This window comes from Pipistrellus kuhlii, unplaced genomic scaffold (assembly GCF_014108245.1).
Source record: "Pipistrellus kuhlii isolate mPipKuh1 unplaced genomic scaffold, mPipKuh1.p scaffold_m20_p_9, whole genome shotgun sequence".
Taxonomy (NCBI): domain Eukaryota; kingdom Metazoa; phylum Chordata; class Mammalia; order Chiroptera; family Vespertilionidae; genus Pipistrellus; species Pipistrellus kuhlii.
In genome coordinates, this window is record NW_023425595.1 from 66,654,122 (window position 1) to 66,668,462 (window position 14,341).

General features: G+C 42.3%; 1 protein-coding gene across 5 annotated transcripts in view; it reads left to right on the forward strand.

The window, feature by feature from the left end:
* Window positions 1-14,094, forward strand: part of RNF214 (ring finger protein 214) — a 34,575-nt gene extending 20,481 nt beyond the window's left edge. For all 5 annotated transcript variants that reach the window (XM_036427034.2, XM_036427030.2, XM_036427036.2 and 2 more), the window contains 9 exons: window positions 9,376-9,472; window positions 9,653-9,741; window positions 10,357-10,447; window positions 10,638-10,736; window positions 11,136-11,512; window positions 11,619-11,751; window positions 11,944-12,048; window positions 12,333-12,428; window positions 13,711-14,094. In XM_036427034.2, coding sequence (XP_036282927.1) covers window positions 9,376-9,472; window positions 9,653-9,741; window positions 10,357-10,447; window positions 10,638-10,736; window positions 11,136-11,512; window positions 11,619-11,751; window positions 11,944-12,048; window positions 12,333-12,428; window positions 13,711-13,776 — 1,153 coding nt within the window. In that variant the 3' untranslated portion in view covers window positions 13,777-14,094. The remainder of the gene's footprint in view (window positions 1-9,375; window positions 9,473-9,652; window positions 9,742-10,356; window positions 10,448-10,637; window positions 10,737-11,135; window positions 11,513-11,618; window positions 11,752-11,943; window positions 12,049-12,332; window positions 12,429-13,710) is intronic.
* Window positions 14,095-14,341: the final 247 nt, after the last annotated feature.

Consider the following 14,341-nt stretch of genomic DNA (forward strand, 5'->3'; position numbering starts at 1 on the left):
TCTTCCACCTTCAGCCATTGGCAAACTGATCTGGTTTCTCTCACTATAGTTTTACCTTTTCTGAAACTTCATGTAAACAGAATTATACAATAAATAGCCTTTTGTGGTGTTTAGGATAAAACTTTTGTGATTCATCATGCTGTTCCATACATTAGCAGTAATTTATTATTGATTACTATGTAGTAGTCCATTATAAAATTACACCAAATTAGTGTGTGTGCTTACTCACTATTTTTGTTTCCATTTTTTTGTCTATTATAAAGCTGCTCCTAGTATTCAAGTACAAGTTTTTATGTGGATATGTTTTCTCTTGGGTAAATGAATGCTTAGGAATAGAAATACTGGGCTATATTTGCTGAACTTTATAAGAAATTGCCAAGCTTTTTTTCAGAGTTGCTTGCTATACTATTTTGTATTCCCACCAGCAATGTATAAGTATTGCAGTTATTCTATACCATCGCCAGTACTTGGTATTATCAGTCTTCTTAGTGTTAGCTATTCTAATACATGTTAAATTGTACTATGGTTTGATTTGAATTTTCGTGATGACTATTGATACGGAGCATCTTTTCATGATGTGGAGTATCTTTTCATGTGCTTAGCTGCCACTTGTTTTGTTGTTAATCCTTACCCGAGGATATTTTTTCCTTTGATTTTTAGAACGAGGGGAATGAAGGGAAGAAGGAAGGGAAGGAGAAAGGAAGGGAAGGAGGGAGAGGGAGAGGGAGAGAGAGAGGGATCCACGTGAGAGAGACACATTTGATTGTTTGCCTCCCACACAAGCCACAGCCGGAGTGGGAATTAAACCTGCAGTCCAAGTGAGTGTCCTTGACTGAATCACACCTGAGACTCAGCCTTTGGTCTGAAGGCTGGTGCTCGAACCACTGAGCGGCAGACCATGGTGCCATTTGTCATACTTTTATAAAGTATCCAAGTATTTTACCCATTTGAAAAAAACAAAAACATGTTGTTTTCTTGAGTATTTTATTACTTAATAATCTTTTTATCAGATGGGCATTTTGCAAATACTTTTTCCTAATCTGTGACTTGCCTGTGCATTTATGCCACTGTCTTTTGAAGTGCAAGAGTTTAAATTTTTTATAAGTTCAGTTTACCTTTTAATCTTGCGTGGTTCACACAATTTGTGTCCCAAGATATCTTTTTCTAACCCAAAGCAGTTAGTAGAATGACATCATTTACATTTTGTAAGCATCTTTAATGGAAGAAGCTTAATTCTCTTGTCTCCTTTTACCATTTAATCTATTGTAGTATGTTCTTTTGGTTAAATTATATGAAGAAAATCTGGTGATAAACACAGATCTGTAGTTAGAAATGTGAAGAGTATTTTATTTTATTTATTTATTTTTTAAATTTAAGAACCAGTAACTCTATTTGAAGAAATGGTAAAACTTGAACGTTTTGCAAGAGCAGTATGGCAACATGCGTGCTGGGCCCTGTGACCGGGGGAAGTCACTCCATGGCTTCGGGGAGGCGGTCCAGCTCAGTTCTCGCTGGCACGGAGAGCGAGTGTGTCTAAGGGACTCTCCGGGCTGGATGTGGGGCTCCCAGCCAGCACAGTTCGCTGATACTGACTCCCAAGTTGTATCGATAGATGAACTTAACCTCCTGGGCGGGCAGTGATGCGCCAGGAAATCGTGCAGGTGGGCATCGTTCTTGTTGGTGGCCAGCTGGTGCAGATTGAGCAGGCTTTGCTTCGCCATCCTCGCCACGTGCCAGGCGCTTTCCGTGGCTTTCAGGCCGCTCTCCCATTGGTTGCGGTCAGGCCTCCTGATATCTCACAGGTGGATCCGCCCCCCTCGCTGGTTCTGCAGCCTCATCCATGTCTGGGCTTGCTTCCACTCCTCTCTCGACTGTCTCCTCCCTCGACTGCCTCAAGAAGGTAGCGAAGTGCTTCAAGGCCTGGTCCTGACAGTCAAAACAGAAGACAGTGGACAGATAGATACATGTAGGAGGTGTGCAGCTCCAAACGGATCTGGTGGTTGATAGCGGTCTCGCAGTTGGCAAGGTAATTCTGGTGCACTTGGGAGGTGGGCCTCGCACCACAGCCGGAGGCGCAGGAAGCATGGGTGGAGGCGCTCGGGCCATGGCCGGAAGCAGAGGTAACAGGTTTTCCAAGAAGGTCAAGCGAGCCTCATGGCTAGGCCTAAGGGGAGGATCTGCGAGGTGGGCAGGCGAAGGCGGTGGCTTCTCTGGAGACGGATCATTCCCATGGCGGTAGATGAGGGCAGCCGAAAGCTGAGTCGGTGGTGGTCGTGGTGGTGGGGACCTTGAAATGTCCCTGGGGCACCCTACCCTACCAGGGTGGCTGGAGGCAGGGGTTCTCTGGTGTTAGGCTGCAGGCAGCTGACGGTTGGCTCTGAGGTGGAGCGAAGAGTATTTTAACAGCCTTTTGGGTAATTGTGGCTATTCTTTTTTGATAGTTCCCCAGAACTTGACAGATGTCTGTTTCTTAAAGGTTAATTGCAATGAATATTCTGAAACCACACCAGTGAACTTTTTGTACTGTTACATTAGAGTCCATTTGCTTGCCTTGTACTTGGAATGGATTTTTAAAATATATATTTTATTGATTTTTTACAGAGAGGAAGAGAGAGGGATAGAGAGTTAGAAACATCGATGAGAGAGAATCATCGATCAGCTGCCTCCTGCAACCCCCCACCCCCACAACTGGGGATGTGCCTGCAACCAAAGTACATGCCCTTGACCAGAATCGAACCTAGGACCTTTCAGTCGGCAAGCCGACACTCTATCCACTGAGCCAAACCGGTTTCGGTCTGGAATGGATCTTTTAAGTATGTTATGCAGGAGAGGAAAATCTTTTACCTTTATTAGGTTCAACATCTGAGGCTGTGAATTAAACTGACAAAAGGCAGGATAATAGGAGGGGGGGAAACTCACAGTGTACATGTGCTACGTGAACTCAGTAATGATTAGCTCATGAAATACTTCCCACGTGCATTTGGGGCTTTATACCATCTTAAAAGGAAGGGGAGAGGTGAGAAAGGCACTTAGGGTAAAACAAATGACTTCTTAGAAGTACAAGAGAGCCCTAACAAGTTTGGCTCAGTGGATAGAGCATCGGCCTGCAGACTGAAGGGTCCCAGGTTCGATTCTGGTCAAGGGCATGTACCTTGGTTGTGGACACATCCCCAGTGGGGAATGTGAAAGAGGCAGCTGATCCATGATTCTCTCTCATTGATGTTTCTTTCTTTTTTTTTTTTTTTTTTTAATATATTTTATTGATTTTATACAGAGAGGAAGGGAGAGAGATAGAGAGTTAGAAACATCGATGAGAGAGTCATCGATCAGCTGCCTCTTGCACACCCCCTACCGGGGATATGCCCACAACCAAGATACATGCCCTTGACCGGAATCGAACCGGGGACCCTTCAGTCCCCAAGTCGACGCTCTATCCATTGAGCCAAACAGGTCCCGGCATCTCTCATTGATGTTTCTAACTCTATCCCTCTCCCTTCCTCTCTGTAAAAATCAATAAAATATATTTTTAAAAAATAAGTACAAGAGAGAGTACTTATGGGACTTTGTGGAAAGACAAATAGTCTGTGTCTTTTAGGGTCATAAAACTCCCCTGGAGAAGGGATCTGAGGTGGTTTTTATTTGCATTTCTCCTCAGAGTAAAAATGCTCTAAGAGAAATTTATAATAGTCTTATTTCTCTGAAGTTGCTGTTTAGTCAGTTAAAGGAAGCTCTCAGAGGCTTATTTTCTACATCTGTTGAACCTTGGATATCTTCAGCTTTAGATCATCTTTCTACCAATTCTGGGGTTACAGGTGGGTCCCAGCGTTGATTTGGTAACACAGTGCATTGATAATTTAGGAAACATTGATTCGGAGTTACTCAGATCTTCCAAGTGCTGACACATTTTATTTTATAATATTTAAAGAATCACAGTTTATATCAACGATTGTCATCTTACGGCACACATAAACTAATAACTAAAATTCTGCAGCACACCAAAAAAATATATTTTTTACTGACCTGACAAAAAATAGGTATAATTTTGATTTAACATAGAACAGCTATTGTGTTGGATGTTGTCTTTTTTTTTTCCTTTGACAGTCTAAGGGAAAAGAGATCAGTGTCCCTAATTAAATAGGTATTACATGTTTAAAAATTCTTGTGGCATTCTGGTTGAAAATCACTGGTTTCTATCACTATTGATGTTATCAGAATAGTCTTTATAAGTACTTTGAAGCCTTCAAGCTCCCATTGGCTGGCACAGATTTTTAAAATTCTAAGTTTTGCTTGAAAGCATTAACTTTATTATTGGCAATATTGTCAGTTTTCTTTGAAATAACAAGACTTCTTCATTTATTTTCAAGAATATGTCAAGTTCAAATATCCATAATTTATCTATCAATTGTCCTGTAAAGTAAAATAGTATCTCCATGAAAAAAAGAGGTTAGTTCAGCTCACAGCTTAGATTTTCTCAAGTGTTTTTCTTGAGATAAACACTTTGGCATGTAGCATTTCATCAGATCAGGACATTAAAATGATGTTTACTTAAGGGTTGAGATTGAATAAACATTGTTTGTAATGTCCCCCCACCCCCAACTGCAAATATGTGCCAGAAAAGAATACAGTAGTTGGTGATATAATTTGATGCCATTGCCTGATTTTGTATGGTGCCTATTTATTTATTTTTGTAGATTGACCTTTCATCTAAATTTATTTACTATTTCTGAGAGTTTATCTGTATATTTATTTCAGGTTGTATACATGGACAATCCTGTTGTGTGAATACTTTTAAAGGTTTTATTTATTTCTTGGTTTTCAATCTGTATGCTTTTCATTTCCTTTTTTTTTTTTTTTTAATTGTTTAAAGTATTACATATGTCTCCTTTACCCCTCCCATTGAACCCCTTCCCCCACCACACCCACCCCAAGGACAAGCCCCCACCGCCCCAGTGTCTGTGCTCATTGGTTATGCTAATATTCATGCATACAAGTCCTTTGGTTGATCTCTAACCACCCCCCTCCTGTGCCAATATTTTTTATCCACTATAGTTTTTATACTATATTGCACTGTAAGGATCAGCATAGTGGTTCTAGGATAAACCATGAGATTCAAAAGTTATTCAACTTGTATTATGTGAGCATCACTTGTGTTTGTTGCCAAGAATTCACACACAACATCATCTTTGGTGATGAGTTGGTGCCAACACTAGACGAATATAAACAAAATAGCAAGTCTAGTCAGGCTCATAGATTTATTTGTAAAGCAAAATTACAAATGCCACAGATGAGATCTTAACTACGTTCTTCAGATTTGCAGCAAAATCTTTTTTTAAAATATATTTTTGATCGATTTCAGAGAGGAAGGGAGAAGAAGAGAGAGAGAGAATAATAGAAACATCAGTGATGAGAGAGAATAATTGATCGGTTACCTCCTGCATGCCCCACACTTGGGATCAAGCCTCCAATTCGGGCATGTGCCCTTACTGGGAATCGAACCAGCAAACCTCCAGGTTATAGGTCAGCGCTCAACCAACTCAGCCATACTGGCTAGGCTTTAAAAAATGTTTAGATATCATTGCAAAGCAAAGTAACAAAAAATATTTGTTTCTACCAAGATGCATGAAGAATTTTGAAGTTTTAAAGCAATGATTTATTGGACAATATGAGATTATAAAGATTATAGCAAGTATTGCTAAAAATTGCTAGGAAGAGTACAATAGAAAAATTGAGAAAGAAAAAATTGACAGATTAAATTATACTCAAAACTTATCTTAGAAAATGCTAGAAAACATAAGAACGCAAAAGCATATATTTCATTAGCTGGCAGAGATGATAATATCACTTGTCTTATGGTCTCAGGAAAATTCCATTAGACTCACAGAAGGATGAGAAAAAGGTAAATAATGTTAATTTTAATTATGAAATTAGTTATTGCTTCATAGACCAGGCCCTCAAGGAGTGTTAGGCACTATGAGCCATGTTTTGCAAACTGCTATTCTAAATTCTTTCTTTCATACCTAGGTTTTTACTGCTGTCTCTGTGCTAGTGACCCTGTCATTTGTTTCCCCAGCCAGACTACACCAAATGTTGGACTTACATACCCAATGCCTGCTTCCTTAGCTTGGTGCTCTCTTACTGATTTGGCCTTAGCACATGCTATTTGTTCTGTCCCGAATTTTCTTGTTTCTTTCTTTCGTTAACCCAGAAAACTACTAGGTTGTGAGCTTCTTGGGGGCAGGGACTGGGTACCTTGTACCCACGGTTTTAGCAGAATGCCTATCACTGCACTGCTCAGTAAATGTTGTTGAATTAAATTGGATCAAGGAAGAATTCTAGCCTCATGAAAAATAAACTTACTGTTCATCCCAGGGTAAATGTTTTCTGCTTTATGTCTGATCTCATTCATTCTATATTGATTGTATTAGTTTCAGAGAAAAGGATTTTGTAACCTACTCCATATTCAGGACAGCTAACTTCTGTATATTAAGTTACCCAGCAGTTCCTTTTGCTTTGCCTAGGGAGTAATGTATTCTGAAAGGAAGGTATTTGGGGCTAAAATTTGATGTCGTAAATTTTAGTTTTCTCTCTGACTACTGAGAATATCACAAAACACTTATCATCTGCTTCTCTCTTTTAAATCACCTGATTTTGCCCTAGCTTATTTGGCTCAGTGGATAGTCGGCTTGAGGACTTAAGGGTACTGGGTTCAATTCCAGCCAACAGCACATGCCTGGGTTGTGGGCTCAATCTCCACTAGGGGGCATGTAGGAGGCAGCCAATCAATGATTCTTTCTCATCATTGATGTTTCTGTCTACCTCTCCCTCTCCCTTCCTCTCTGAAATCAATAAATATATATTTAAAGATAAATAAAATCACCTGATTTTCACCAGCACTTGTGGTGGAACAAATGTATACTACATTTATTTTAGTTTCTCTGAAGGAAGATGTTTTTGTTTACATCAAAGAGTAAAATAAATATTGCAGTCTTTGAGAAACATATAATGGACTTATATATCTACTAGAGGCACTCCAGGGGGGGTGTCCCTCAGCCACGCCTGTGCCCTCTCACAGTCTGGGAGCCCTCGGAAGATGTCCAGCTGGTGGGCAGTGGGCCTAAGCCGGCAGTCAGACATCCTTAGCATTGCCGCAGAGGTGGAGCCTCTCCTACCACCACTTGCCAGCTGTGAGCCCAGCTCAGAGCTTCTGGCTGAGCAACATTCTCCCAGTGGGAGCGCACTGACCACCAGGGCAGCTCCTGCATTGAATGCCTGGTGGTCAGTGAGCATCATAGCTACCAGTCATTCCACTGTTTGGTTGATTTGCATAATAGCTTTTATTATATAGGATAATATAAAACCCTAAGCGACTGGTCAAATGTTTGACTGGTTGCTATGATGCGCATTGACCACCAGGGGGCAGACATTCAATGCAGGCTCACAGGCCCCTGGCTGAAACTGGCAGTCCAACATTTCCTGAGGGGTCCCGGATTGTGAGAGGGTGCAGGCCAGGCTGAGGAACCCCACCGGTACATGAATGCACTAGGCCTCTAGTCCATATATATATAAAATAAAAATGGAATGTGCAAATTGACCATCACTCCACAGCAAAGATGGTGGCGCCCACAGCCAGTAAGGAGGGAATATGCAAATTGACGCAACAAAGATGGTGGCAGCTAAGGCAGAGCGGGATGCCTACTATGGTGGGGTTGGGGGGTAGTGGAGGGAGCTACAGGAAGGCGACAGGACGAGCAAAGGCGGAAAGGTCGCTCCGGCCAGAGCGAAGGCCTATTCTTGCACAAATCTTCATGCATCGGGCCTCTAGTATATATATAAAACCCTAAATAACCGGTCAATTGTTTGGCTTGTCGATTGTTTGACCGGTCTCTATGATGTGCACTGACCATTAGGGTACAGATGCTTAATGCAGGAGCTGCCGCCTGGTGGTCAGTTCATTCCCACAGTGGGAGCACCTCTCAGCTGACCAACAGGCGCCAGTTGGTGGGCTCTCAGCTGGCAAGTGCAGCTGTGGCAGTGCGAACCTCCCGCCTCCATGGTAGTGCTGCCAAGCTGCGGTGGTGGTGCAGGCGTAGCGGCTCAGGGGTGAGTGGAAACGGTGCAGCGCCTAGCCCAGGCTCAGGCTCTGCTTTGCACACTACTACGTTGCTTGGGGGATGTCAAACTGCTGTTTCTGACAGTCCCAACATTTCCCAAGGGATCCCGGATTAAGGGAGGGCATAGGCTGAGAGTCCCCACCAGAGCATGGATTCATGCACCGGGCCTCTAGTATTTATATAAGGACCTATTTGAAAAGACTGGAAAGCAGTATAATAATGGTTCTTAGTAGTGTAATTGTGAGAAATTGAGTTAAGAATACTTTAAAAATAATGTTTTTTGGATACATCCCATGTTTTAGGCACTTTATTAAATTCTTTATGTGTGTTTTCTTAGGGAACTCTCCCATGAATCCTGTGATATAGGTACTACTTATTTTTCAGATGAAACTGAGGCCTAAGAAGATTAACTTATCTAGGTTTATACCACCAATAAATAGAAGAGTTAAAACCTTTATGTTATATTCTTTTTAAAAAAATATATTTTATTGATTTTACCCAGAGAGGAATTGAGAGGGAGAGAGAGTTAGAAACGTCGATGAGAGAGAAACATCAACCAGCTGCCTCTTGCACACCCCCCACTGGGGATGTGCCCGCAACCAAGGTACATGCCCCCGACCGGAATCGAACCTGGGACCTTTCAGTCCGCAGGCCGACGCTCTACCACTGAGCCAAACCCACTGAGCCAAACCGGTCCCTCAGTACTAGACAGGCAGCTGTCATCCTAATCAGTGTGGATATTACACCTAGAGGTGGGAGTGTCAGAGAGGAAACCGATGGGAATGTGAAGGCCTGAAGTCTACAGAGAAGGTTTCTTCCTTTTGAAGAATGTTCACTACAGCTAAGAGACTAGTAACATCAGTAACCCAGTAAGTGTGCTTAGTAGTGACTTAGAGATTAGTATTAAATGAATGCCTGTTTTTTGTCCTGCATTCTTCAGATAAGTTGGAAATGAGTCGGAGGCCATAATGATTTTGAGCCCTTCTTGATCATAGAAGGACATTTTACCTGCAGTGGGTTTTAGTTCCAAGGACACTCTTTTTCCTGGTCTGGGTAACCTTATTTTAGCAAGTGGAGGTATGAACATTTTAAGGTTCAGATTTTACTTGCCTTTATGCAACCACTTTAAACATTATTTGTCTATATCTATAGTTATTACTTAGAATAAAACTTTCTGTAACATACTTGGCAGACTAATTTTGGATTTTACTTTGCCTTGCTGTCTTTCTCCCCTTAGTCTTGTTCTTCATTTCTTATCTTCCAGAGAGGTGTGGGAAATGGAACTGGATAGACTCAAGAATCAGGATGGTGAAATAAATCAGAACATTATGGAAGAGACAGAACGGGCCTGGAAGGCAGAGGTGAGAAGAGTTGCTATATTGAAGGCTTTGATTTTTGGCTTCCAGGTGATTTATCCTTTTGATAATAGTATTAACCACTAAACCATATAAGTATTACACCATATAGCCACTAAGTATTTATTTTGTTAACTAAGCTTTGTATATGTAAAATTAATCAAGTATGTGGGTGTGTTTTCCTAGGTCTTATCACTAGAGAGTCGGAAAGAACTGCTGGTGTTGAAGCTAGAAGAAGCTGAAAAAGAGGCAGAGCTGCACCTTACTTACCTCAAGTAGGTATTGTCCCATTCTAGAATGTTAATGGTCCTGCAGTGTTGGTGGGTTTTGTTTTGTTTTGTTTTGTTTTCTTTAGGGTTGAAACCCTAGGCCAGCTAGTCTGGCACTTACTGTATCATCACAGGAATTTCAAGGTCATCTCTGTCTGTGCAGTAGTAATTGTTCTGTGATTTCTCTTCCTGTATTCTAACTTCTGCATTCTCTAATTCTTCCTCTCTGCAGCCTTACCATTTTGTGTTTTCTGTTGTGTTATTTCCAGTTATTTCTATTGTGTTATTTCACATTTTCTTTTATGCTATGGAAGCAAATCAAATATCCTTGGAGACTCGTTTCTTATGTCGTCATTTCTCTTCTTGCCATGGAATCTGGAGGACCTGTGGCCTTTTCAGGCAGATAAGACCCCTGGCTCAGTGGTTGGTTCTCTTTCTCCAATACTTGGCTTAAAAGATGCTGGAGATAAAGTGAGGCACACGACCTAGATCCTTGGCCTTCTCTTACGTCTGGTTCGACCTCTCCTGTCCAGGCCCATTGGCCGTTTCTTTTAGGCTATCTCAGGGCGCTGAGGGTTAGGTTTTCTTTAATTCTGTAAATTCCTGTTGGTTTCTTGAAAGGTCAACTCCCCCAACACTAGACACAGTTCGTTCCAAACAGGAGTGGGAGACAAGACTGAATGGAGTCCGGATGATGAAAAAGAATGTCCGGGTAAGTGCAGTGATGGGGATCATTGAGTTTGAGTTAGACTTTGCTTAAACACTGATGATGGGCAGGGAACTTGGCTTCACCACTGAGAGCTTATCTACCATTCCCTCTGTGTCCTTCAGACGGGATGTGGGTGTGTCTTTCTAGGGAGGCTCACTCAGCTCAGATCATGCCTTCCTTTTCTCCTTTCTAGGACCAGTTTAACAGTCACATCCAGCTGGTGCGGAACGGGGCCAAGCTGAGCAGCCTTCCTCAGATCCCTACTCCCACTCTGCCTCCGCCCCCGTCCGAGGTAAGAATGCAGGTTTTGGTAGTCAGGCTTTCTGTGACAAAACCAGAGTCCTTCACTTGTTTTTTTTTTTTAAGAAGATACTGTTTTGTTTCTTTTTATATATATATTTTATTGATTTTTTTACAGAGAGGAAGGGACAGGGATAAAGAGCTGGAAACATCGATGAGAGAGAATCATTGATTAGCTGCCTCCTGCACACGCCCACAACCAATGTACATGCCTCTTACCAGAATCAAACCTGGGACCCTTCAGTCCGCAGACTGATGCTCTATCCACTGAGCCAAACCAGTTTTGGCTTGTTATATTATTATTACTGGTTATTGTTGGTTTTATTTGGTGTAAGAGTTGCTCATTGATTTCTTCCTTTCTCTTGCGTCCTCCACCTCTTCCCCTCTGCAGACAGACTTCATGCTTCAGGTGTTTCAGCCCAATCCCTCTTTGGTTCCTCGGATGCCCTTCTCCATTGGGCAGGTCACAATGCCCATGGTTATGCCCAGTGCAGATCCCCGTTCCTTGTCTTTCCCAATCCTGAACCCTGCCCTTTCCCAGCCCAGCCAGCCTTCCCCACCCCTTCCTGGCTCCCATGGGAGAAATAGCCCTGGCTTGGGTTCCCTTGTTGGCTCCCATGGTCCACACATGCCCCCTGCCGCCTCCATCCCGCCTCCCCCAGGCTTGGGCGGTGTTAAGGCTTCTACTGAAACTCCCCGGCCCCAACCAGTAGACAAACTAGAGAAGATCCTGGAAAAACTGCTGGCTCGGTTCCCACAATGCAATAAGTAAGTGTCTTTAAGGACTAATTTTTAAAAAATTATCAGAGGGGCTACAGGAGAGGTTTTATGGATTTTCCTCATGAGTATACATAAATATTTCCCTCTTTTTTAGGGCCCAGATGACCAACATTCTTCAGCAAATCAAGACGGCCCGTACCACCATGGCAGGCCTGACCATGGAGGAACTGATCCAGTTGGTAGCTGCACGACTGGCAGAACGTGAGCGAGTGGCAGCAAGCACTCAGGTAAGACAAGGTCCTGGGGGGAGAACGCAGACCTGCTGAGAGGCTGAGGAAGAGGCAGTTTTCAGAAAAACTTGGGGAGGGAAGCATTGCTGCAGCCAGCAGTGCCTAGTCTGCTTTCTTCCTCTGCCGGTCTGGGAGCTAAGTGATTTCCATGCCCTGTGACTCAGACTCTCACAATGTTTCTGCCTGCAGCCACTCGGTCGGATCCGGGCCTTGTTCCCTGCTCCATTGGCCCAAATCAATACCCCAATGTTCTTGCCTTCTGCACAAGTGTCATATCCTGGAAGGTCTTCACATGTAAGACTCATTTTCTTCGAAAACTAGGATGGGAAGGTGGGGAGCGATGTCAGCAGGAGGGGCAGGTTTACAGATGGAGTGTAGGAGGAAACCATTATCTCATCAGCCCCAACTGGGAAAATGTAAGTACTTTTGGCAAGAATCTGTATTTGAACTTTTACTTCTTCTGGTGTAAAATCTTTTTACTGAATGGAAACACCAGGTGGAGTCATGGGCATGAAAGGCAAGGAGACCCAGAGCTTTCTTATTGTCTTACCTTTGGCCATCTCCCCTCTGTTCTGCAGGCTCCAGCCACCTGTAAGCTGTGTCTCATGTGCCAGAAGCTGGTCCAGCCCAGCGAGCTGCATCCAATGGCATGTTCCCACGTGTTGCATAAGGAGGTGGGTGATACACTCCTTCCCCATTTCCAACTTTTTATTTACTGACAACTGAGAATTTCTCTTGCACATTTTAGTGTTGATGCTCAGCATTAATATCTAAACATATTGCCCTGGCCAGTGCGCTAATTGGTTAGAGCCTCAGTTCATGGCTTCAACCCCGTTCCCCCTTGGGTCTGGGTGTGTAGAAATATCCTCAGGTGGGGGTTAACAAAACCAAACCAAAACATCTAAACATAAGATTTTTAGTAACTTGTGTCTTAAACATCAGCAGAATTCAGAATACTGCAGCTGGGATCTTCCAGCTCCTTTATCCTGATCCCTTAGGACAGAGTTTCCCAAACTTCTTTCATGATGAGAATCACCTGGTGGAGTTGTTAAAATACAGATTCCTGAATCCCAACTAAGAAGTGCTAAACTAGAATTTTTGGGAACGTATAGGTAAAATTGTATACTTAACTAGTGCTCACTAAGTTAAGTATAGGTAAAATTGTATACTTAACTAGTACTCACTAAGTTCAATATACAATTTTACCTATATGTTCCCAAAAATTCTAGTTTAGCACTTCTTAGTTGGGATTCAGGAATCTGTATTTTAACAACTCCACCAGGTGATTCTCATCATGAGAGAAGTTTGGGAAACACTGCCTTTGGAGACTTGATAAGCAGTTCACACCAGAGCACTGATAGGTCACTTACTTGAGAAACTGACAGTAAGATATACGTATCTAACTGTTGTTTCAAATATAGCATTGAAAGGAGACTGCTTAGATGAGAGAAATGGAATAGAGAGCCTGGGTATGAGATTAGTAACCCCATTGACAGAATTGAAGTCTATTAAAGATTATCTTTCCACACTGACAATCATTCCCATCACTTCCTGTTACCAAGCAGAGTTAAGTCCCTCAGCAGCAGGGATGATTTCTTTTTTTACTATATTTTGTTCATTGCATTTTAACAGTAGGTAGGAACTGAATTTACATCTAAGTTCTTGGTAAGGGAAAATCCTGAATAAGATTTTAGCAGATGGAAATTCATCCAAGCCTGAATGGATCATTAGAAGGAGCAAGCCTGGATATTCAACAAAAAGCAGCTGCACACTGTTATTAGCAGGTTGTTAATGTTTCCTATGAAAGAACAGGTCCACCTCTGAAGATGCTTTGGGGGTGATTTAGTGGATATTCCTTACACCCATTGAACTATAATAGCGCTCCTTCCCTCCCTTCCTTCCTCCCTCCCTCCATCTTTCCAGATAAACTTGAGGTATGTCTTTCTTTATTTTCAGTGTATCAAATTCTGGGCCCAGACCAACACAAATGACACTTGTCCCTTTTGCCCAACTCCTAAATGATGGACCTGATTGGGAGGAAGAAGAGAAGCTGATGTGAACAGGAAGCGCGGGTTCAAGATTTCTAAAACTCTATATTTATACAGTGATGTATACTCATGCCATGTACATTTTTATTATATAGGTAATGTGTGTATAGAAAGTCTGTATTCAATGTTCGTAAATGAAAGTGTGTATATTATGCAAAAATGGTCTGTCCCCCTCAGCTTGCAATTCCTTGAGGGGGATGCAAATGGTAGCTAAGATGATATTTAGTTTGGTCTTGAAATTATGATATTCCTGCCTAAGGCTGTCTTCAAATATAAAAACCAGTGGGAAGCTGCTGTGGCTCCAAGGCTATCCTGCTTTGACTTGGCTCAACCACTAGTCCATTTTCTAAGGTTCCTTGTGCAGATTTGAACCTGGTGCTCGCCCTCTGTCTGGCTGGATGCCTTGATTACTGAAAGCCTTTGGAAGCCTTGGTGTCCTAGCAACTCTCTCCAAATGGATGAAATGAGACTGATTGAGGAAAAAAATGTAACCCTGGTAGTTTGTGTTTTCATTGAGTATTTTACTGTGTTAATGCTTA